Genomic DNA, 23,261 nt, shown 5'->3' on the forward strand with positions numbered 1-23,261 from the left:
AATCCTGCAATTCCATAAGCTGATGTGACTCAGCAGGGGATACTACCACCCTGTGTCTGAGGTCAAGGAGGCAGAAGCAACAGCAGGTGTCTGGAGACAGCCTATGCTCACAGGTTAGCAGACAGGGAGCTTGGAAAGTCCATACACAGATTGATCACATCCCCCGCTTCGTGCCTGATTTGCTTCAGATTACAGGGAATCCCTGTTGCTGGGGAGTGATGGACCGTTACGAAGCTAAGCCTCCTTGAAGGGAAACCTGAGGGCACATTCTCGCTCAGGGACTCTGAGCAAAAGGTCTACCTCTTCTCCATGAGCTCCCGGCGCTACAACAGATCCCTGTGTGCCCCGACTGAACAGTGGAACCACAACGTTGGTTCTGACGCCCACGACCATGTGTGTTTCACTCCTCCGCTGTCACAGGACTTTCGGAACATTATAAAGGTCCCAGTGCTGGCATGGTTTCTTTTTTTGAACCATCGCTTACTATCTCACCAAGCAGGACTTTCCCTTTTAGCCTGCAGTATATCTGCCATGCCGTAATCTGCAGACGCACTAATATGATGGAATTGATGGGCTCCCTTTACCATCAGCGTTGCAGGACTTTTTTTTGAAAGAGTATCGTTATAGGCAAAAAGGTAGAGTTCGCTGGTTAGAATGAGAACCTGTGAAGGCAAAGGAAACTCTCCTGCCCTCGAAGGGCGTTAACTAAATCTGCTTTTATGTGCATCAAACAATACACCTATAGCAAGTACCGTATGCATCAGTGTTAGGTTTTTTCAGTACAGGATGTAGGCTTAGTATCCATCAGAGGCAATCTGCTGTTACTTACTCAGATAAACGTGGTGCCTATGGAGACAACAGAGGACAGGGCTACAGGTGTTCAGGAAGGCTACAAACACATTTTGTCCATTGAGCTAACCGTTTGGTTTTTGCAAACTGTAGTAATTGAGTGAGGCAACTCCGGGGCATTTGCCGTGAAGAATTCTATTTATTACTAAAGAACAAATTATTAATATTGGATGAGTGTTTCAACAGCGTGACTAATGTTTAAAATCGTTTTTTTTTTTTTCCAGACTTTTTCTGTGAGCTTCCAAAAGTAATGATGTTTGTAGTGACTATAAATCAAGCTTTGGAAGTCCACAAAATAAAGATGGCCTTCCTTTGAGGAAAAAAAAAAATGCAGTTTTCTGGCCACAAGGTATTGGTATAGTTTATAGTCAGTCCCCTGTCTCTTCTGCAAAAGGTACTGTTAAGTAAACCGGGTTTTCTAAGTAGTTGTTCTAAATTTTCAGGCTTCTAAACTTGGCAATAGAATTTTATTTAAAGGCCCTAGGTATTAGCTTTTTAAAAAAATGAGTGCTTTAACTTAAAACACACTGGGGAAAGCTGCAATGTAGTCCTGTGTGTGATTTTTTAAATTTCTTAATATTTTTATTTTATTTTTGAGAGAGAGAGATGGACGGTGAGCTCGGGGTGGGGGGGCAGAGAGACAGGGAGACACAGAATCCAAAGCAGGGTCCAGGGTCCGAGCTGTCAGCACAGAGCCTGATGCGGGGCTCGAACCCATGAACAGTGAGATCATGACCTAAGCCGAAGTCAGATGCTTAACGGACTGAGCCACCCAGGAGCCCCTGATTTTTCAGGTTAATACGTGCAGTCTAACCGTTGATTAAAGTTGCATCTTTTCCTGGGCCCATGATGAGTTTGTGAACCATGAAGAAAATGAGACTAGAAGATGCCCGACCAGGTCAGATCAACAATAACTACAGTGGTTGCTGATGTTGTGATTGTTGTTAAACTATAACGAACAATTTGGATTTATCTCTTTGTTGTAAACTCTTATAGCTGAATTGCTTAAGTACAATTTATAGAATTTCAGTGCAGTTAACTTCTAATGGAAAATCTGAAACTCACATTGTAGATTTAAAAGGTACTATACAGGGGCACCTGGGTGGCTCAGTCAGTTGAGCGTCTGACTTTGGTTCAGGTCATGATCTCACAGCTCGTGGGTTCAAGCCCCACATCGGGCTCTGTGCTGACAGCTCGGAGCCTGGAGCCTGTTTCAGATTCTGTGTCTCCCTTTCTCTCTGCCCTTCCCCTGCTCAAGCCCTGTCTCTTTCTCTTTCTCAAAAATAAACATTAAAAAAAAATTTTTTTAAAGGTACTGTGCAACCATTATATTTGTAAATTATTTAGCACGTTTTTGTCACCTAGAATAGCGTGCCATACTACTCGAGGGGGCTATCTTGCAAGTAATACCAAGTTCCAGGGTTTGCTTCTTAGTATTGAACTACATTTACAGTTCTGTCCCAGACTCGTCTCACCAGTCGAATCCATTCATGTGTCTTTTTGTTCACGTGCTCTGTACCACTGGTGAGTGCGCCTTGGTTTCCTTACCTGCTTCCACAGAAAGTTCTTTTACATCCTAATGGCTATTGCCAAGGCTACACGAAAGAAAAGCTATATTTGTATGCAACCCTAACCCTTTGATGGCTAACCTAGGTTCCTGCTTGCTGCGCCTTGTTCCATCTGTGTTCTTATGCTAATAAAGTATGTTTGGTGTTCTCCTTGTAAAACAACAACAAACGAGTCACATGTTGTCACTTCTGCCACATTCTGTTCATCAGAAACCAGTCACTAAGTCCAGCACTTTTGAAGGAAGGAGTGCAAAGGATTTGTGAACATATTTTAAAACCATCAGTTCTGGGGGCGCCTGGGTGGCTCAGTCGGTTAAGTGGCTGACTTCCGCTCAGGTCATGATCTCACGGTCCGTGAGTTCGAGCCCCGTGTCGGGCTCTGTGCTGACCGCTCAGAGCCTGGAGCCTGTTTCAGATTGTGTGTCTCCCTCTCTCTCTCTGACCCTCCCCCGTTCATGCTCTGTCTCTCTCTGTCTCAAAAATAAATAAAAACGTTAAAAAATAAATAAATAAATAAATAAAAAAACCATCAGTTCTGCCCTGACGCACGATCTGTATGGACTTATGCGAAGGCATCCTTAGAATAGATTTCTAGAACTCAACGACTGGATCAAGTGATATATGCACTTTGAATCTTGATAATTCCTGTTTGTGGTAGAAACCGTTCATCGTCCTCCAATAGCCATCATCTCTCTTTCTCCATTTAGCACTGGACCTCCTGACTTTTAGCTGGCACAACTCGAGAATGTACCTCCCAACCTCCATTGCTGCTACATGGAGATGTGCGACGAAGTCCTGCCCAGTGAGAGGTATTGTGTGAAACTTCGGGTCGTGCCCTTAAATTAAAGGAAGCTATTGACATACTTCCTTCCCTGTGCAGATCGTGGGGTGACACGTAGAAAGAACCCATCCCTGGATCCCCTCATGGAACTGCCCTTCTTCGCAGGACTTCCTACCAGCCTAGACTTTTGTATGAGAGAGAAATGGAGTTACACTGCCCGCCTGCATGTCCCATCTCTGCCACTTGTCTGTGGTGACATGTACCTGAGTGCCCGCTAAGCGCCAGGCTCTGTGCGTGGTGCTGGCAATCCCTCAAGAAACTGCTGTATCCGGAGCTCACCTGTGGAGGGCCAAGAGGGACAATAAGCCAGGCTGGGCTGCAGTCCCTTCACCTGGAGAGTGGGGACAACTCCCAGGGCCATTGCAAAGACCGAATGAAGTTACATGAGCATCGGATTGTGACCACAGCACCTGGAGGCAGCAAAGCCTCGGTACAGGCAGCTGTTATAATGAAGAAAAGCTATATAGGTGCCTGGGTGGCTCAGTCGGTTAAGCCTCCGACTCTTGATCTTGGCTCAGGTCGTGATCTCACAGTTCGTGAGTTCAAGCCCCAGGTCGGGGTTCAAGCCCCACGTTGTGCTGATGGCCATGGCTCAGAGCCTGGTTGGGATTCTGTCTCTCTTTTTCTCTGCCTCTCCCCCGCTTATGTGTTTTCTTTCTCTCAAAATAAATAAACAAACTTTAAAAAATAATTAAGAAAAGCTATAAAAGAAAGCCTCCAGCAACCCCCCCCCCCCATTTCCTCTCTGTGCCCTTTTGTCCCCTCACTGGTAACTTACATAGACTTTAATACCCATCTCCCTGGGGTAGGGGGGGGGAGGGGGAACCTGCTTTCATAAAAGATCTCATAAATTCTTTCTCACCGAGATAAGAATGACTGGTATTGTTTAATGCACTTCTCCTGCTACACGTACACTCTAGTGGGGGACATACTGTGCTTGACTAGACCACAGACGTGAAAAGTCTAACTATGAAATTTCGGGCACCAGTGAAGCTAGGTGGGGGCCCTTGGCCCGCTAGGAGGGGCTTCGCTGATGCTGTCGAAATTGTAATTTTTAGGGAGCCGGCCCTGACCTCCTCTCCCCTCTCTTCTTTAATATCTTCTTCCCTCTCTTTACCTTTTTTTTTTTAAGGTTTATTAATTTTTCCAGAAGCAGAGTGCGAGCAGGGGAGGGGCAGAGAGAGAGGGAGGGAGACACAGAATCGGAAGCAGGCTCCAGGCTCCGAGCTGGCAGCACAGAGCCCAACACGGGGCTCGAACCCACGAACCGTGAGATCACGACCTGAGCTGAAGTCGGACGCTCAACCGACGGAGCCACCCAGGCGCCCCGCTCTTCCCTCTCTTGTCTCTTCAGCTCCCTCTGTGTCTCTTCCTTGCCTAAACGGCCATCTGAGTCTCTGATGATTCAATGTGATTACGTTTCCACAGGCAGGTGTGTGTCCTGTTTAGTCACATTAAAAATAAATCACTTAGCCCCACACAGTCAATGCATCAATCTGTTGCTCTCCTCTGCTTTCCAGGAACGGGTTGCTCAAAAAGTAAATGACTCGTGGGTCACGTGAGTGGGGAAGGCCGAGGTGGAGTGACAGCGCCCTTCTAGTTCGCCCACCAGCCTCCTGCCCGAGCAGACAGGGAATCCGTCGTGCCCGCGACTGTGCCCATCTCAGAGTGCACGCTGTGTTCTTGCGGCCCGTGACAGTGAGCTGTGGAAGAAATACGGCTTGGGGAGGTGGGGTGGGGCTCGGATTTACTGATGCTTCCTATGTGCCAGACCCAGTACTTTCTTTTTCGTCTCTTCCCTTCTTCCGTGGGGGAATCAGGATTCTGGTCGCGGGAGTCTGGGCACGTTGGTCTTTCAGGGCCTCGTTTCTTGAAACCAGAAACATTACATCTTTCTCTAATCATTCCTTCCGCTATGACGGAAGAGTCTGGGGGTTAGGCAGACCTAGCTTGCCACTGTGGGCACGTGGCTTAGCCTGTTTCTTCAGCTCTAAAATAGGGCCAGAAATCAGGATCGAACCAGATAATATATTTAAGACACCTTATAAATAGGCAGCTAAAAAAGGGTGGTGTGTAATTCCTCCTTCATAACGCAGGTGACATACTTCACCGTCTTAGAGGTTTGGTCACTTTTACAGGTTGGGGTGGCAGTGTTCCAGGAGGGGAGTGGGTGTGGGTGTGGGTGGGTGTTTCTTGATGAAAACAGTGTGGGGGAGAGAGACCAGAGTCTTTGTAGAAATCTCAGCACTTTAGAAAACCAGACCCCAGCCTCTATCAAATGCTGCCAGGGGGCGCGTATCAAAGACCGTCCTCCCAAAAGTCTTACTCGGTGTGGCCTCCTTCCACGTCCCATGTGGGCTGGTCTGTGATTTGCTCTAACCAATAAAATGTGGCAGAAGTGACGCGGAGGCAGTTCTGGGCCTAAGCCTTAAGAAGCCCTAGAAGGTCCCAATTTTGTGCTTTGGGGAGATCTGGAACCAATATGTAAGAAATTTAGTCTCTCTGGGCTGGAGAGACCATATAGAAAGAACACGTGGAGAAGGAGAAACCCTAAGAATATATGGAGAGAGGGAGAGACAGACGGACAGTGGGAGAAAGGCCCAGCCACTCCCGTGTGCCACGGAGCCCAGCCCTCCAGCCACGGCTCTGAGGCACCAGCCATGTGAGTGACCCAACCCAGATACTCTAGCCCAGTCCAGCCCCCACATGACTGCGGTCCCAGCCGACATCGTGTGCAACAGAACTGCCAAGCAGATCCCAATCACCCCACAGTCTCACGAGAGACAATAAAACGGTTGTCTTAAGCCATTAAATTCTGTGTATTATATACAGCAATAGATAAAGAAGCAGTTAGCGGGATCTTGGAGTTATCACTATGTGACAAACCATGGACGCTCATTATGAGAGGTATACAGGCACCGCCCTTGGGAGCTTGGTTTGGGCAAGGAGGTTGCACACGGGCAAGCATGAAGATTTGAGACTGTTATTAATCCACACTCAAGGGTGTGCTTAGAAGCGGGATGCACGGACTGTTGATGATGGCGTTGGGAGGGTGAGGCAGGAATACTTCCTAGAGAAAAGGAGTTTTGAGCTGGGATTGAAGGAAAGAGCAGATGACATGAGAAGATGTCTCAGAGAATGAAGGGTAAGGCATTGATAGCAGCATGGTGGGGAAATTAGGACCCTGGGGAGGAGGAGCTGAGAAACTTAAAGTCTGGTGTTAGCTGGGTATAAAAAGAAGGGGGCTGGGGAGCCTGGGTGGCTCAGTTGGTTAAGCGTCCCACTTCGGCTCTGGTCATGATCTTGCGGTCTGTGAGTTGGAGCCCCGAGTTGGGCTCTGTGCTGACAGCTCGGAGCCTGGAGCCAGCTTCGGATTCTGTGTGTCCCTCTCTCTCTGCCCCTCCCCTGTTCATGCTCTGTCTCTCTGTCTCTCTGTCTCTCTCTCAAAAATAAATAAAAATTAAAAAAAAAAAATAAGGGGGGCGGAAAGGGGATCTTGCCAAGCTAGGCCTGTGGGAGCCTCAGAAAAAGCTGGTTATTTCATGAGCTTTACTTTCTCCATCCCATTTGGTAAAAATATAACTTGTGAATGGCAGCATCCTTCGCTGCAGAACTGCACATGCTCGAGCTTGCCACTGCAGTCTCTTGGGGACTCTTCAGCACCCCCTGGAGGAGGCTCAGGGGGTGCACAGGTCTCCTCCCAGGATGGCATGTGGGGGCGGGAAGTGAAGCTGAGGGAGGGGGCTCCGTGTGGCTGAAGAGGAGGGGAAGACTTAAATCTGTGGAAGCAGCAGCCACCAGAGCAAATTGGTTGGTAATTAACAGGTAATTAACAGTTAATGGCTCACTTCAGGGCTAACGTGAGGCTGGAGCCAGGGCAGGAAATGACTTTAAAATCCCTTCCTTCCCCTCTGTGTTTGGTGGGGTTTTGACCTCTCCTACCTGGGAAGATCTGGGTCTTGTTTGCCTCCCTGGCTCCGGGAGTCAGGGCCAGAAGGTGATGGCTAGCCCCAAGAAACGTCAACTCCTAAGAAAATGAGCGATTCTGCCCTTCCCTTGAGGAAACAGGGGCCCAAGTGCAAGTTGTAGGGAGAGGGGCACGTGGTCCCTGCTCTAGGCACGGAAGGGCTGACAGGGTCAGGGGCCAGGCGGCTTACTCCGCCACGTCTTTCCAAATTGTAGGGTGGCACCTGAACTTGTGGGTCCACCCAGCTTACTCCATTGATAACTTCAGTATTCACTGTTATTAATTTTTATAGGCATGGAGTGAATCGGTTAGGAGCCTGCTTAGCTGTGAGGAATACAGCGCCCAACGAACAGTGCCCTGAGCGATAAAGACATTCCCCCAATCCACAAAGAACTACTGAGAGGTGACCCCATGCCAGGCACTGTTGTAGGAGCTGGGGAGAGAGCAGAGAAAAGCGAACTTCCTGTTCCGGAGCAAGAAGGTAGCTCCTGTGAGGGCAGGGGCTTGACTTTGCCTTGAATACCCTGGGCACCTTTCTCCTCCAGTCCCCCCTTGTATTGGCTTCTGCCTCGTGGTCAACAGGTGGCTTGGGATGTCCAGGAATCTCAGTGGAGACAGATAGCAGGAGACAGAGGTGACCAGCCATTCCTGTTCCCTCTACCAGAAGGACACAAGCTTTCCCGGAACCCCCAGCAGATTCTTACTTACCATCATCACTGGGGAGACCCTGGGGCAGCGTGCGGCTACCTCAGATTTTTCATGACTAGTTAATCTGGTTGTCATTTATCACCTGGGGTTGCCCAGAACAAAGTCGGGGTTTAGTCTGCAAAAGAAAAGGGGGAAAGAACATTGGGGTCAGGCTGTCTTGTTCCCCCCGTGGCTCTTGGGGGTCGGCAGCCACCCACAAGGTAAACACTCTGTGGTCAAATCTTAAGTAAATAGAGAAACAAGTTAAAAGTGGCATTAGATACAATCCCAGATGAAGCAAAAAGGCTTTACTCATTTACTGCTGTTTACTGAGCTCTTTGGCGAGCGCTCTTCAGGACGTGTGAAGGGGGATGAAAGGCTCCAGCCTCAGGGAATGTTCAGACCAGCTGGAGATGGCAGGCACATGAAACAGCCTATGCCCCTGAGAGAATAAAAAGGCTTTGGTGGGATCTCAATGTACAGATATCGAACAGAGGTCCAGGTAAAGGCCATCATCGCATGAGGCACCCTCATGGCCCTCCCTGCCCACACCCCTCCTGGAGAACACATTCTGCTCACAGCTCTTAACGGGTAGTCCTGTGACACGCAGGCCCCTCCCCACCCCCAGCAGGCCCCTCCCCACCCCACGCAGGCCCCGCCCCATCCCACACAGGCCCCTCCCACCGCTGCCCACGGCCGTGGGGATCACACATGGGCCTTGAGTCAAAGGCAGCGGATCCCCTGGCTGGCGGCAAGGAGGCGAGCCCAGCCACTCAGATACTTTCTTTCTCTCTCTCTCTCTCTCTCTCTCTCTCTCTCTCTAAAGTAAGGGACACAGAGACAACAGCCCCTGTGCAAGAGGTCCTGATACCACATGGGGCCTGAAGGGAGCAGAGAGCTGAGGCCTCTCACTCCTGACTTGGGTCCATCCTCTCTGGTTCCATCCTGACCATCAACTTCCCTTTTACTAGGGCTGGTTTGAGTGGGTTTTGTGTCTCACCTTGAATGCCATTGGTGTGGGAAGGCTTTGCCTCCACCCTTTACCCTTCACCGCTCACCCTTTCACCCACCTCTTACCTGCTTCCCAATCTATCCCCCGCCTCCACCTTGCTCCGGGTTCTCTTCCCCCAACTGGTCTCCCTGCATTGGCTCTCCTGCCTCCATTTCATTTCCACATGTGGACAGTGGTCTTTCTAACATGACCCTGGCATGCCCTTGCTCTAAATCTTTGAGTGGCTCCTCACGGCTCGGCCTTGCGGACCCAGCTCCACCACTGCGCTCCTGCTCTGCCAGCTCCCCCCCCCAACCCCTCCCCCCCCCCCCCCGCCGCCCTCCACCACCCCGAGATACACAGTCCCACGGGGAAACCTGTGCACGTACTTGGACCTGTATGCATGAATATCCACTTCCCTCCACCCCCGTTTCCCACTCCTCCTTCAGGACCAAGGCCTGGGTTCATCTCACCCCACCCTGACCTTGGTTCCCTCCTCTGGCCATCACAGCACTTTATGAGGACCTCCCCTGGTATCTGCTTCATTGTATTGGGACCACACTTGCTGTCCTTGTCACCTGGCACAAGGCAGGCATTCAACAAATACTTCTAGAATGAATGAATGAATGAATGAATGAATGAATGAGTGATTTTCAAATGGTGAGCCAGCAGGCCTCAGATGATTCGACAGGGTTTTGTTGGGGGAAGAGGGCACGAGGAGGGGGTTTTCCTTCCTGGGAGATTAGCCTCAGTCTAGCCTGGGTGGACAGCCAGGTTCTTTTTTGTTTGTTTGTTTATTTATTTATTTTTGAGAGGGAGATAGAGAGAGCACAAGTGAGGGAGGGGCAGAGAGAGGGAGAGAGGATCCCAAGCAGGCTTTGCATTGTCAGCACAGAGCCCAACGCAAGGCTCGAACTCACGAACTGTGAGATTAGGGCCCGAGCTGAAATCAAGAGTCGGACACATAACTGACTGAGGCACCCAGGCGCCCCTTGCCAGGTTCTTTTTGAGGCCCTCTTGCCTCCTAAAGCCCACCCCATCTCCCTGCTCATCTGGGGACATGGGGACAGGCTATTTGAAACCGGCCTTCTTGTCCTCAACACTGAATTGAAACCCCCAGGAGAATTTTGCTGTGTTCGTCTTCTGGAGAAGAGGAGCACAGAGCCGAAGGGCAGAGGCTGCAAAGTGTGGCTCAGATTTGATAAACAGGCAGGAGGTTTCAGAAGCAATCAGGGGAGAAAAGAACATACATTATTCCTGGAATTCACAATGAACCGCTAATGAGCTAGAGGAGCTATGATCTGATCTTGTCCTGCCTCCTACAGCCCAGGACTGCTGGGTGTGGGACGGGACGCAGGGAGGGGCGCTGTCTGCCGCACCAGCATCCACACGGCCTGGCCAGGGCACCCCCCAGGACGGGAGGGGTGGGGCAGTGGTGTTTGCTGACCCCTGGGAGCCTGGTGGCCCTCCCTGGGATGGGAGGGTGTTTATTAGCCCTCCAAAGGTGGCAGGTCATAAAGGACCTAAAGACAAGGACTACAGGTGCTTCCTGACAGCAGTGCCGGAAGAGTGTCCTCCCTAGAACCCAACGGTGCTGGCACCCTGTCCTTGGACCCCTAGCCTCCAGAACTGCAAGAAATAAATCATGTGGTTTATAAGCCCCCAGTCCGTGCTGTTTTGTTACAGCAGCTCAAACAACCAACAGTTATTGAAATGTACTACATGCAGAGGACTGTTTTAAGCAGCTCTCACACATTACCTCATTTAATCCTTACCATTGTCCTATCTAATAGGTACCATTATTATGATTGTGCCCATTTTACAGATGAGGAAACCGAGAGTAGAGACCTTGACCCTTCTGTCCACTGTTGAACTCCAGCACCCAGAATGGTAGGAATTCAACACACTCGTCTGTTTAATGGCACCATGGTGTGCTCTAATGGGGAGCTCGGGGGCCAACAACCTCCCGGATGATGGCCCAGTGGGACCTGGGAAACGGACTGAGGCTCTGATGCCATTCAAGAGGTCTGCCCCTGCCTCCTGCCCTCTTTTCATCCATGCTTATTTTTCAAGGCCACTTACATGCAGCACTTTCACAAAGAGGGAAATCAGATTTAGGTTTGGCTCCCGAGTAGATTATAATTACAATTTAAATCAGGGATGACCTATGCAGAAAAACCATGGCAAAGTAACAAAAATCACAAAGAGAAGCAAACAATGTGCTGTAATAATTTTTTCATTCGTTCATTCATTCATTCATTCACTCACTCAAGGAGCATTCAGTGGGTTCAGCCCTGGGATGCAGAGATGAGAGTGACTTAGGTCCCGCTTCCAGTGGGAGGAGGCAGTGAAGGGTAGCAAAGGCCTGGGGCCAGCAGCTGAGGAGAGTGGGCTCCAGGCCAGAGGCCTGCCCCCCACATCTCTCTTCTCTCTGCTCTGAGGGGACCTTTCCCCAGAGCTGGTCCAGCCTAGAGTGCAGCCTAAAGGGTTCTGGTCTGCCGAGAAAAGCAAGTCAGTGGGCCTTGTCCCAGGCCTTGGGGCTAGCTGACCCCTTTCTGTGTCCCTCTGTCCTCCCCCCTCCCTCTGTGATAGCTGGCAGAGGGCTCCAGGCTCCTGGCCTGGCTGCACACTCATGCACCCGCTCACTCACGCGGAGCCATCTACAGACAGCCCGGCCTCTTCCCCCAACTGCCCACGCAGCTCTGCGGGGTGATTGATGGGGCTGCTCTCGCTCTGGGTCCCAGAGAGCTCCTTTTGAATAATAACTTGGCAAAATTACTCTCTTTTTTTTGCTCTCCCTATTTCTGATTCATTTGTTCTTCCTAAGTCATTCATCTTTTTTGAGTCAGAGGAAGAATGAGGAAGAGGAGGAGGAGGAGTCACAGGGGCGAGGGGCCAGGAGCCCCGCCTCCTCCTGTCACTGACTGCACCGGAGACAACCACGGCACCTCTCCCGCTAGGATGTCTCTATTACACCTGACCTCTGCCCTTGGGAGAAAAGCCAGTGTGGGAGGTAAGGGAGGTGGGGGAGGGAGGGGCCTTTCTGGACTGCTGAAGCCCCACCTTGAAGGCAGCCGCCTGCTCTATTCACACGCAAGGTCTCCTGACACGCTTGCGGGAATGTGGGGTTTTCTCACCCTCAAAGGGGAGCAGCAAAGAAGGTAGGAAGGAGAGATGGGGGTTCAAGTGGGTCCTGTCAGCTTACCAACACCTTCACTGGTCACCTGCCATGTGCCAAGCGCCAGAAAGACAGACAAACAGATTCTATTCCTGCCCCCAGGGGGTTCGCGGGCTAGTACACAGGTAAGCACAACACCTGTGGTACATGGTCTAGTGGAAGTAAGTCCCGTGCAAGCATATGGAGGAGACTATTTATTCTGTGACAAGAGGGACCAGCAAGGCAGTCTTCACAGATGGGTGGGTGATGAGCTCTTCTGAAGCCTCAGTCTACAGGTGGGGGAGGATGCTCCAATGGGGGGAGGAAATAGCTTCTTTCTTTTACCAAAAAATGTGCCCTTTGCTCCTCTGCCACACAGAAACTCACTGCCTCTTTCTCTTTATTTTGTTTTCTCCAGCAGGCTGCACGCACACAACTGGGATGGTTCGAGTATGGCCCCAAATGTCCGCGGGCACGATCAGGGAGCCTGTTTGGGGCCATTTGCCGCATGGCTACGGTTGGGAGGCTGGAAGTTTCCTTGAGAGTCAAGTCTCCTTCCAGCCATCTCTGCCATTCAGCTTGAGTATTTTTCCCCCTGGGAAGGATTTCCCCATAAAATAAATGTCTCGTCTGAATTAATCTTATTTTTCAAAGGAGGGAGTCGTCATATTGTAAAGACAGATCATAAAAAGATGCATCAATCTGTCAGGAAGGCTGGTTACTATGAGTATTTGTTTAGCAGAAACAGTGTGCCCCATCCCCACCCCACACATCTGGCCCAAGAGGCTGGGCTATTGCTGGGCCCAGCCCCATGCGGGCAACTTCTCCTGAGTGCCCCAGGCCTCTGCAGTCTTTGCGGACCAGCCCCAGGCCCGGAAGGGGCCTGGCTAGGGTGCCCAGGTTGGCATATTGTGGCAGCCTAACTTTTCAGAAGAGGCCTGGAGCGCCCCCCACTGGAGGGGCCAGTCCCACTGCCCAGACATGTCCCAGACACTTTCATTCGGGAGCTAATGGTCTTTGGGATCTTAACGATACTCCAATCTCTCCATTTTGTTTACACTTGGGGAAAAAAAAAAAAAAAAAAAAAAAAAAAAAAGATTATATAGGCCTTAACCTCAAGTCATAGATTAAAAAGTAAACCAGTTAGGGGCACTTGGGTGGCTCTGTTGGTTAAGCATCCGACTTCAGTTCAGGTCATGATCTCACAGTGAGTTCAAGCCCCGCTCTGCTGTCAGCACAGAGCCCTCTTCAGATCCTATGTCCCCCTCTCTCTGCCCCTCCTTCACTTGCATTCTGTCTCTGTCTCTCAAAAATAAACATAGAAAAAACGTTTTTTAAAAAGTAGCACAACCACACAAGCAATTCCTGAGGAGTATGATGTAAAATTTATATACCATAATATAAAACGTACACGGATAATACATGAAATACGAAAGAGAAAAAGGCAAAAGTCCTCCTTCGCCTCCTCTACAGCTGACCACTGTGAATGTTTGCTGTGTCTCCTAACTCTTTTGACACATTTCTACTGATGTATCCCCTGCTCCCCACGCATACACGGGGTATTTTGGGTTACATGAAGTTGTTCTTTTTTCTTTTACTTAATATTCTTTTATAAAAAATGAAAGAATAGGGGCGCCTGGGTGGCTCAGTCGGTTAAGCGGTCGACTTCAGCTCAGGTCATGATCTCATGATCCGTGAGTTCGAGCCCCGCATCAGGCTCTGTGCTGACGGCTCAGAGCCTGGAGCCTGTTTCAGATTCTGTGTCTCCCTCTCTCTGACCCTCCCCTGTTCATGCTCTGTGTCTCCCTGTCTCAAAAATAAATAAAACGTTAAAAAAAAAATTAAAAAAAAAAAAGAGTAAAACCTACAGACATTTATCATAGAAACTTCAAACTTTATGGAGGGTAAAAGTTTTTTTAAAAAAGATAAAACATAAAAAAAAAAAAAGATAAAAAGTAAAAAAAAAAAGATAAAAAGTAAAAAAAATCATAAAAAAAAGAAAATCCTTCCTGTTCCTCATCCCTACTCCCCAAAGCAGATACAAATACATACATATATATATATGTATATATATATATATATACATATATATATATATACACACACACATATAAGTATATATTTGTGCATATTTTAAAGAAATATATTTTATGTATACACCAGTATTTAAAAATATTCACATTCATTCTGGGGTGCCTAGGTGGCTCAGGCAGCTGAGCGTCTGACTCTTGATTTCGGCTCTGGTCAAAATCATGACCCCAGGGTCATGGGCTTAGCCCCATGTCGGGCTCAGCGCTGAGTTTGAAGCCTGCTTGAGATTCTCTCTCTTCCTCTGCCCTTCTCCCCTGCTCCAGCTCTCTCTCTCTCAAAATAATTTTTAAAAATATATTCATCCTTACTGTGTCCATTTTATAGACGAGGAAGTGACAGCTCAGAGAGGTCACAGGGCTTATCCAAGGTCACACAGCCGACTGGGACAGAGGCAAATGTGGAAACCAATGTCCTGACTGTGGTGGGTGGAGGCCCTTTCACTGCACGTCTCCAAGCTGTTTGCCCAAAGCCAGTCTCTCCTGGTGTCTCTAATCCCTCCCTAATCTTGACTTTGTGTGCAAGGCTGGTGACACCTCTCAATATTGCCCGTGTCACCGTCCCCTCCTGTGAGCGCCTGTTGGCTCTCGGTGTATTAATAGACTGCACTTGTGCCTCTCGTCCGGGTGGGCCTGTCTAATCGCTTCACAAACGCCTGCCGTCTCTGTCAGAGCTGTCCTCAGTGCAGAGTGGCCTCGTGGAGCCTGACACAGTGATTCATTCAGTGGGCTTTTGTTTCCCAGACTACAAATGACAGTTATATGCAGAGGACCCTTCTTCCCAAGGATAATTCCAGTTCAGTAAGCCCTTGGCCTTGTGGGAGCTGACATGCGGGGTAGGCCTTTTGCCCCTCCCTCTGTGCTAGATTCTGGGGCCACAGGCCTGACCTTGGGGAGCTCACAGGTTGATGGAGGAGGACAGCACACACCTATATATAATCCGCCCTTTACCGCAGTTCGCCTGTGTTCCCTCTGTTCTCTTTGTGTGTGTCTGTCTTAGCCCTCTGAGACCCAGATGTGTCTATGGAGAACAGTCAGCCAGCCATATGGACACATTCGTTTCTTGTTGATAGCAGGATGGCCCCCATCTGGACGTCCGGCAACATCCAGATGGACACGCTACCCATCGATCCCGCCACCTACAGTGATAGAAGGTGGCAGAGCCTCAGGGCCTACAGGCTCTCTCCACTTACAGATGGAAAAGTGGGAAGCCCAGAACCTGGACAGCAAGGACCAGGAAGGGAGCGCTACGTGGGGGGGTGTGGCAGGGGAAGGAGGGTCTGTGTATGCATTCGAGTGTTGGGGTTAGGGGCTGGCAGCTAGAGGAACTCTGATCCTGAAACTGAATTCTCCTGACTTCACAGAACTGCCCAAGTCTGGGTCTGAAGACTGGAGCCCGAGCTTCGGGGTGGGGCGCAGCCTCCGCCGGCCTTTGATTCACTGCCACTCCGGAACCGGTCTCCTTCCCGGCAAACAAAACCTCCGCGATCTCTGATTCTGCAGCGCCCTCCAGTGGGTAACGGGAGTATGTCTGCAGAGAAAGTCTTAGGACTCCACGTGGCAGGTCATTACTGGATTTTAGAATCTATATGCAAGTTCCTTACTGGATTTTAGAATCTATATGCAAGTTCCTCCACCTGCTCCCCACCCTCTGCGTGAGAGAAAATTCTAAAAGGACAGTTGGCTGTTTGTATGGAAGAGTGGAGAAGGGAAAGTACAATGCTAAACAGACTCTGCTCTGCCAATTTTCCAAATGACTTTGGTCCATTCTTATTGCATCCCCCAGCCCCAAGTCAGGACACCCTCTTAGTTAACTTCTAACTCCTGATAGTGCCTGTTTCCCCCCAAGCCTTCGCAAGTTTGATGAAACTTGGGGGGGAAACCCTAAACCAGCAGGGGGAAATGGGTTCCAAGACTCTGCCATCTCAGTGAGGTAACACAATTCCTCCAGATCCGAGTTTCTCCGTGTGAGCTGCGTGTGTACCCCAAGCGTGTTGGAAATTAAACCTGGCCCCATGTGGAGGGGCCCCCAACACCAGGTCTCCCAGCTGTGCGGGCTCCCAGCCAGAGAGGGGCTCAGTGAGGCTCCCCTCCTCCCCACCTTCCCTCCCAATGCGGTTGCCTTCCTTCCCTGCAGGTGCTTGGTCCCTCCTCCTCTCCTCCTCTTCCTCTTGCGCCTCCTGCCTCCTGCTTCCGGGGTCATGCCCCTCACCTCCCGACTGCCTCAGTCCTCACGGAGCATACTGCCCTCTCCCCCAGTGGGCCCTTCAATTCCTTCAGCCACCATCCCCTTCTCTCGTGGCTGCTTTGTGAAGAGAACTTTTCCCACCCGCTTTGTTTCCTTGTCACCCACGTGATGCCTCCATCGTCCTCTCCCCTCAGCTGCTGCACACCCCCTCCCCTTGCCTGTGTCCCAGCTCCCTCCCTGGATGCCCAGACCTTTATAAGGGGTGTCATCGTCACGGGTGTCACCCAGCTCCTTTATCTGTTCTCCCTCGGGGTCTTCCGACCCACACGAAAGAAAAGCACTTTCCATGGGAACGTGCCGGACCCCTGGAAGGCAGCTTTGGGGAGGAGGGTTTTAGGCTGTCACGGAAGGGAGAGAACTAGAAGGGCAGGCTGCAACATGGAGGACTCCCAGGAACTGTGGGGTTCATGGGGGCTTGCTGTGCGGGGCAGGCGGAAAACAGCTCAGATCCGAGGAGGTGAGGCCAGCCCACCCTCCCTTGCCCTCAGCCCAGGGCCTCCCTTCCACAAAGTGTCTTCTAGGAGAACTTTGGCATTTGCTGTTTCTGCCAGGTACTCTGGCCACACAGTGACAGAAGGGGCCACGAGAAGATGCCGAGATAAAGAGATGGGCAGGGAGGGAAGACACGTGTCCTGAGTACGGACGGCACGGATGGTGATGTCTCCTCTTACTCTCACAGCAACTGTGACCGGGAGCGCCATTTTTCAGATGAAGAATCCGACTCAGAGGGGCTCCCAGGGCTACACCATTGGGCCATGTCTGAACTGAGCTTCTGGGAGCCACCTGCCCAGTGTCCAGGCACACAGCCTTGCCATGTCCCCACCCCCCCGCCCCCCGCCCCAGACTGTCACCTTCCTATTTCTCTAATGACTCCATGCATGGAGAGAAGGGAGAAACTGACATGTGGAGCAAGGGAGGGACACGGAGGGACACACGCAGGGGAGAGGTAGAGAGAGGCAGGGAGAGAAAGGCGGGGGACGGCAAAGGGACACAGATGGGGAGACAGTGACCTAGAGAGAAGTGGAAATAAGCTGCTTATCTCTTCCTAAGGGAATGAATGGATTTGTAATAAAATATGCCTTCCAGGTCTCATCCCCAGAACTTCGCAATCAGAATTTCTGGGAGTGGGGCCCAGGAGTCTGCGTGGAAAGAAAGCTCCTCTGAGCAGCAAAGCGTGCTTTGAAGTGCATCCGAAAGACAAGATGCATTGATGGGTGGAGACAGAACGGGGCAGACGGATAATATGCAGTAAAGCAAATACAGCCGCATGTTAACGGAGGAATCCAGCAAGTGGGTAACCCCGTTCACTGTACGATCCGTTTAGCTGTCTGTATGTTTGAAATTTTTCATAAGAAAATGTTGGGATAGAATCCTGAATGACTGTGCTGATTAGGCAGGTCTGGGACCACTGTTGTAGGGGAAGGCTTCCTCCGAGGACTTTGGGAGGAGCGGTCGCCTGGCAAGCGCCCTCTGCACCCCGCTCCGCGGCGCCTTGGGTCTGATCAGTTTCTCAGCAATCCCAGAATGCACAGCGGCCCCCGCGCAGGCCACTGCCCTGTCCCTTGGGTCCTGAAGGAAGTCCATCTGCCCCTGGGCCCTCCTGTGCCGGGTGTGGAGCAGGACTAGGCAGGCCCTCTGAGGCTGGCCCCTGTGGGGCACAGAAGCAATGTGATCAAATCGGCTGGCGGGGTGGGTTTGGCAGAGGTGAGGCTAGAAGTTCTCTTGGAAGAATCTGAAGCTGAAGTGCTCACAATGGCCCTTGAGCACCTTGGCCAGAGCTGGGGAGCCACAGAAGAAGACCTGCACCTTGCCCTTCTTCTCAGCAGCCACTTTCTGGAACACCTGGAGCCCACACGGGGTTAGGAGAGAGGGAGGGGGAGTAGGCCTGTGGACCTGCTCAGGTACCCACCCACCTGGAGCTGACAACATAATCGGGGGGGGGGGGGGGGGCGGGATGGCCTTCTGTCCCCACGAGGAAATCCAAGGCACAGCCACGTGGCTTCAGAGCAGAGTCCAACGTGCAGCCATTAATTTGGGGGCCATTGGCTCACCCCCCAGCCTGACCCAGACCCCAGGAAGGGGCTGGGCCGGAACGACCCAGTTCTTCCACTCCCAGAGCGTGCCCGTGGGAGGACTGCAGAGCTGGAGGGCAACCCCAGAGCACGCTGAACCCCAACTGCTCAGACCTCACACTAGTCCTCCCCTGGTCACATGCCTCCATTGACATGTCTCTTTCTTAAAGTCCAGCTTTTCCCCCAGTGAGGACCCTTCCCCACCCCACATTCTGCTTAAGGAGGCCACTGCTGAAAGTCCTCTTTGGTGGCCAAGCACCGGCAGCGTCCTGCTCCCTCACTGGGGACAATTGTCTCCAGCACTTTGAAAAGCAGTCCCTTCTGGCACCTCATGCAAACTCTGCACCTGATTGGGAAGTACTCAGCAGGAAAAATGATCTGAAAACCAATCTGAGAAATCAAATAGAAAGACTGTAAATTTCTGTGCCTTTGGGTCTCAGTCTTTTCCATTTGTACCAGAAACAATAAGAAGACATGGTGCTACTTCCCCAAGACCCTTGTCTTCTCAGGCCTTCTGAGCCTTCCTTCATAGGGAGTTAGGGCTGGGGGAGGCCTAGGAGGTCATATAGGCTAACGTCTCTGAACAGATGGGGTAAGTGAGGCCAATAATACGACAAGGTAAGCTAGTGATGGCACCAGAACGTAGGTCCCCTGCCTCCCTTTCTGGTTCTGGATCCCGGTTAGACTCTGAATGCTGGCCTCATGCTTGGTCCCTAGCTTCCCGGCCCTAATCTCCCAGCCACTGTCTTAGGCTCTCAGCCCCACTGGGCCCTGCAGGCTGTGGGGCCCTCGCTGGCCTTTACCTTCCTCCAGTCAGGCCGCCCAGGCTGGGTGCGTGTCTGGAGGCCCGTGATGAAGTCCTTCTTCTCCTTCTTGGCCAGGAGGTCGAGGGCCATCTGCAGGCCAATGGCCTTCATGTCATTCTTGCCCAGTGCAGAGGTCATGTACATATGCAGCTCCAGGAAGGGGCCTGTGTGGCGGGGGGAGAAGGTGGCACTGAGGAGCTCGCGCCCGTGATGAGGACAGGGTAGGACGCCAGCCCCTAGTCCTGGGGCTTGGATAGAGACCAAGAGTGCTCTGAACTCACACCTTCAGCCCACTGCGCTCGCCCATGACCTCCAAGGGACCAGCGCTTTAGAAAGGAAAGGTGGTCCACTGCTGGAGTGGAGCCTACTCTGTGCATGGCATACACGAGTGACTGTCCATCCACTCTCTGATGTGCGCCCCACAGCCACCCCAGGAATAGACGGGGAAATGAATCCCAGGACAGCACAGCACAGCAGTCCTTGGGCTCTGAGCTCATGTCCTTGCCTGCCTCATGGTGTCTGCTTAGTCTGCTTGGGGACACAGGCCAGGCACACCTGGAAATGTAACTGAGAACAAAAGGTCAAGGGTTATATGAGTGGCAAATGCTATTGGTCTACAGGAAATGGATGGGGCAGACTGAGCCGCTTCCTGAGAGGGTTGGGCGGGGAGGGGGGGTGCTGGGATAGGTCTTGAGAGAGGACCAAGATTCCAAGGTGGGGGGAGGGGATGAATAGAGGGCATCCTAAGAAGGGGGACCAGGTGAGCCGAGGATGAGAGGCCCGAACAGATGTGGTGTTTGTGGGGCATGATGTGACTGCCTGCCTGGAACACAGGATCCTTGAATGGGAGCAAACGCGAGATGGGCCTGGACACCCACTGAGACCAGAACGTGAAGGGGCTTGAATTCCCAGCCAGCAAAAGGGGGAAGGGAGTGGGTGTTGGAGCAGGGCATGATGGGATGAGAACAGCACCCCAGAAAGGGGAGCCAGAGGACAGGAGGGACAGGGCAGAGTTTGGCCTGGACCTGCCTGGACACTGGTGGGTGCACACAGCTCAGTGCCTGCAACAGGACAGGTTTGCTGAGACACTGATCCCTTGAGCTCTCAGGGCAACTGGAGCTCCCTGGTGGGCACCTCTGGGCTCAAGCACCTTCCTCCATTTCCCCCGACATGGCGTACAAATGTTCTCATTTCCCAAGAGTGCCACGATGGGGAAAAGGCTGGCGAATGATGCCTTCCACCTGTGCGTTAGTCCAAGCTAGTGACAGGCCCCGATTTAGGACGCTGGGTCCACAAGCTGATGATCACTTCATCCTTCTCTCCCAAGACTAAAGGATTCACGCCATGCCAGCTGGCTCTCTACTGTCTTGCGAGATATACCATTAGCCTGCTTTTCCTTTGGCTCAAGGTCTCAGTCACTGTTAAAATGCAAATGGCCCTAGGAGAGATTCCACATTTTATTTCACATATCACTCCAGTTGAGTAGGGCTGGGTGGTGTGGGAGGGAAGAAGATGTACCGTAGGGGACGCTCATCTGAGACAGCCCCGACCCTTCTTCCCCCCTCCCTGAGACTCCCCATCCCCCTGCGAGGGGTAAGGGGGAGCGACACCACAGCGGGAGGGAGAAGAAGGGGCTCTGGAGAATGACCTGACATGGTTTTCATCCTCTCCAAACAGTCGTGTGGGAGACAGTCAGTCCGTTTCTGGGACACTCTCTTAAGGAAAGACTTGAACTATGTGCACATACATATTAATTGCAGCTTTATGTATATGTATATATACATATATACATATATACATACATATACATACATATATATATACATATATACATATATACATATATACATATATATATACATATACATATATATATATATATATATATGTATATGTATATATATATATATATCAGGAGCATCAGGAATAAATATAGTGTCTAGTAGCCGAAGCACGGCAAACCGTTAACTGGATCATTCATTATACAGCCATTAAATACTGCTACTGTTAGCGGTGACGCTGAGGCTTTTCTTTCCAGGAGGTAACTTTACTCGTGCCGGCACAGCTCATTTGGGTTTGCACCTGAGCCCCGAACGCCACGTGGCGTGGTTTTTTATGTACTTGCCACTTCTTTGTCTCCTGTATCTGGTAACGTACAAACGTGCAGTCTGATTAAGCGGTCTCAGGTTACAAGGTCATGAGGGATGTCACGTATGCACATAGCCAGCTTGGCCCGAGTTTCCCTTTTTTATCCTCCCAGCAGCCCTATGGGGTAGGCGCTAGTTGTATCCCTGTTTTTTTTGTTTTGTTTTGTTTTGTTTTGTTTTTCACATGAGAAACGTAAGCAAGGCAATACCATGGTCAGGTTTCTACAGCGATTACAGGATAGAATAAAAATTAAACCCAAACAGAATGTTCGAAGCCGAAGCTACAGAAACTGAACACGATGAACCACAAATTCTAGGACTCAAACCTTGGTAAATAATTAAAGACGAAATCAGAAGTCGCGGGCTTCAGCTGCCGTTAATGAGAAGCCTTGGAAGAAATGTGAGGTAATAAAGTTGTTGACTCAAGGGGCTTCGAGAACGCAAAGCACCAGGTTGGCTGTTACCCTTTGTTTATACAGATTACGAAGAAGCAAACGGCAAATATTTATATACCAGTAACCAGGAAACTTAAATGAAATCTAAACTTTCCCCCTAGCTCATCATCATAAAAGTGAGTTTCTAATGAATTAATATACATAAAAGCATTTAGAGCAAAGTCGAGGCTCTATAAATATTTGCTATAATTGTTATTTACAAGAAAGAGCAAAGAGCTTTACTGTAACATTCTAAAGTTTGCCGATTCCATGGCAAACACTGTGGACTTGTGCTTTATGGCTTTGAATATTTGTTGTAGTAAGCGTCGTCTGTTTAAACATTTCTTATAGAAAACTGCATCTGAGTACTTGAACTTATAAACTGTTTTTCATAGGAATTTGAATTCGCTCATGGCAGCTTTAGGATAATTAAACAGCCAAATAAAATCTGACTTCAACCAGTGTAAGAAAAACCCACCAGTTCTCTAAAGTTAGAAACATATCTAAAAGTATTCCTCCTCATGTTAGTTATTCCACAAGGAAAACGAAACCAAACGATTCTAACAGATTAACTTTAAAACGCAGCGCAACTTCCGTAAAGATGTTCCGTAAAGACTATGATGGAACCCAGAGAAGCATGTTATTGTATAGGCTAAGCGCTGGCTTAGCACAACACATAGGCAGCAACACTTAGGGGTTGGTGGACGGAGACCGCAGGGCTGGAGGGGGACATTCGAAACATTCATTTTTGACGAAAGTGTAAAAGAAGGGACCAGACAGTAAAATAATTCATACACGTTAAGGTGTTCAGACCATTCTCCACACTTTTTGATTAGCACCTTGTCAGGAAAAAGAATGAGCATTCACCCTCAATCAACGCCTATGCTTATTTACCTGTGCATCTCTACCAGCAGATTATGTACATTAAAAATTTATGTTGGATGGGGCTCCTGGGTGGCTCAGTCGGTTAAGCTTCTGACTTCGGCTCAGGTCATGATCTCACCATTCATCAGTTTGAGCCCCATGTCAGGCTTTGCACTGACAGTGTGGAGCCTGCTTGGGATTATCTTTCTCTCCCTCTCTCTCTGCCCCTACCCCGTTCATGCTCTCTCTTTCTCAAAATAAACAAACAAACATACAAATATACATCTTTAAAAAATGTAAGAAAATATATCAGGGGGTCCTTTTTAAATTTCTCTAAATATATTTTTTTAATGTTTATTTTTGAGAAAGAGAGACAGACAGAACGCGAGTGGGGGAGGGGCAGGGAGAGGGAGACACAGAATCTGAAGCAGGCTCCAGGCTCTGAGCTTGAACCCCCGAACCATGAGATCATGACCTGAGCCAAAGTCGGACGCTTAAGGACTGAGCCACCCAGGTGCCCCAGGAGGTCCTTTTTTTAAAGAC

General features: G+C 50.3%; 1 protein-coding gene, 2 long non-coding RNA genes and 1 pseudogene across 6 annotated transcripts in view; 3 read left to right on the plus strand and 1 right to left on the minus strand.

Moving 5' to 3' along the window:
* Window positions 1-23,261, minus strand: part of NOX5 (NADPH oxidase 5) — a 71,371-nt gene that overhangs the window by 18,205 nt on the left and 29,905 nt on the right. For 3 of the 4 annotated variants that reach the window (XM_058737251.1, XM_058737250.1, XM_058737249.1), the window contains 2 exons: window positions 19,271-19,437; window positions 17,442-18,237 (listed from right to left, as the gene is read on the minus strand). In XM_058737251.1, coding sequence (XP_058593234.1) covers window positions 18,106-18,237; window positions 19,271-19,437 — 299 coding nt within the window. In that variant the 3' untranslated portion in view covers window positions 17,442-18,105. Of the gene's footprint in view, window positions 1-7,933; window positions 8,049-17,441; window positions 18,238-19,270; window positions 19,438-23,261 lie in introns of those variants that run through there. The other variant, XR_009264017.1, reaches the window with a different exon arrangement.
* Window positions 24-1,149, plus strand: LOC131516354 (suppressor of cytokine signaling 5-like; annotated as a pseudogene).
* LOC131516355 (uncharacterized) lies at window positions 2,963-7,938 on the plus strand. The gene is made up of 3 exons (XR_009264019.1): window positions 2,963-3,226; window positions 4,779-4,956; window positions 7,518-7,938. It is a non-coding gene; the product is annotated as an uncharacterized LOC131516355 (long non-coding RNA).
* On the plus strand, window positions 10,151-12,699 carry LOC131516356 (uncharacterized). The gene is made up of 3 exons (XR_009264020.1): window positions 10,151-10,793; window positions 11,753-11,916; window positions 12,479-12,699. It is a non-coding gene; the product is annotated as an uncharacterized LOC131516356 (long non-coding RNA).

Source organism: Neofelis nebulosa, chromosome 7, assembly GCF_028018385.1.
Source record: "Neofelis nebulosa isolate mNeoNeb1 chromosome 7, mNeoNeb1.pri, whole genome shotgun sequence".
NCBI lineage: Eukaryota > Metazoa > Chordata > Mammalia > Carnivora > Felidae > Neofelis > Neofelis nebulosa.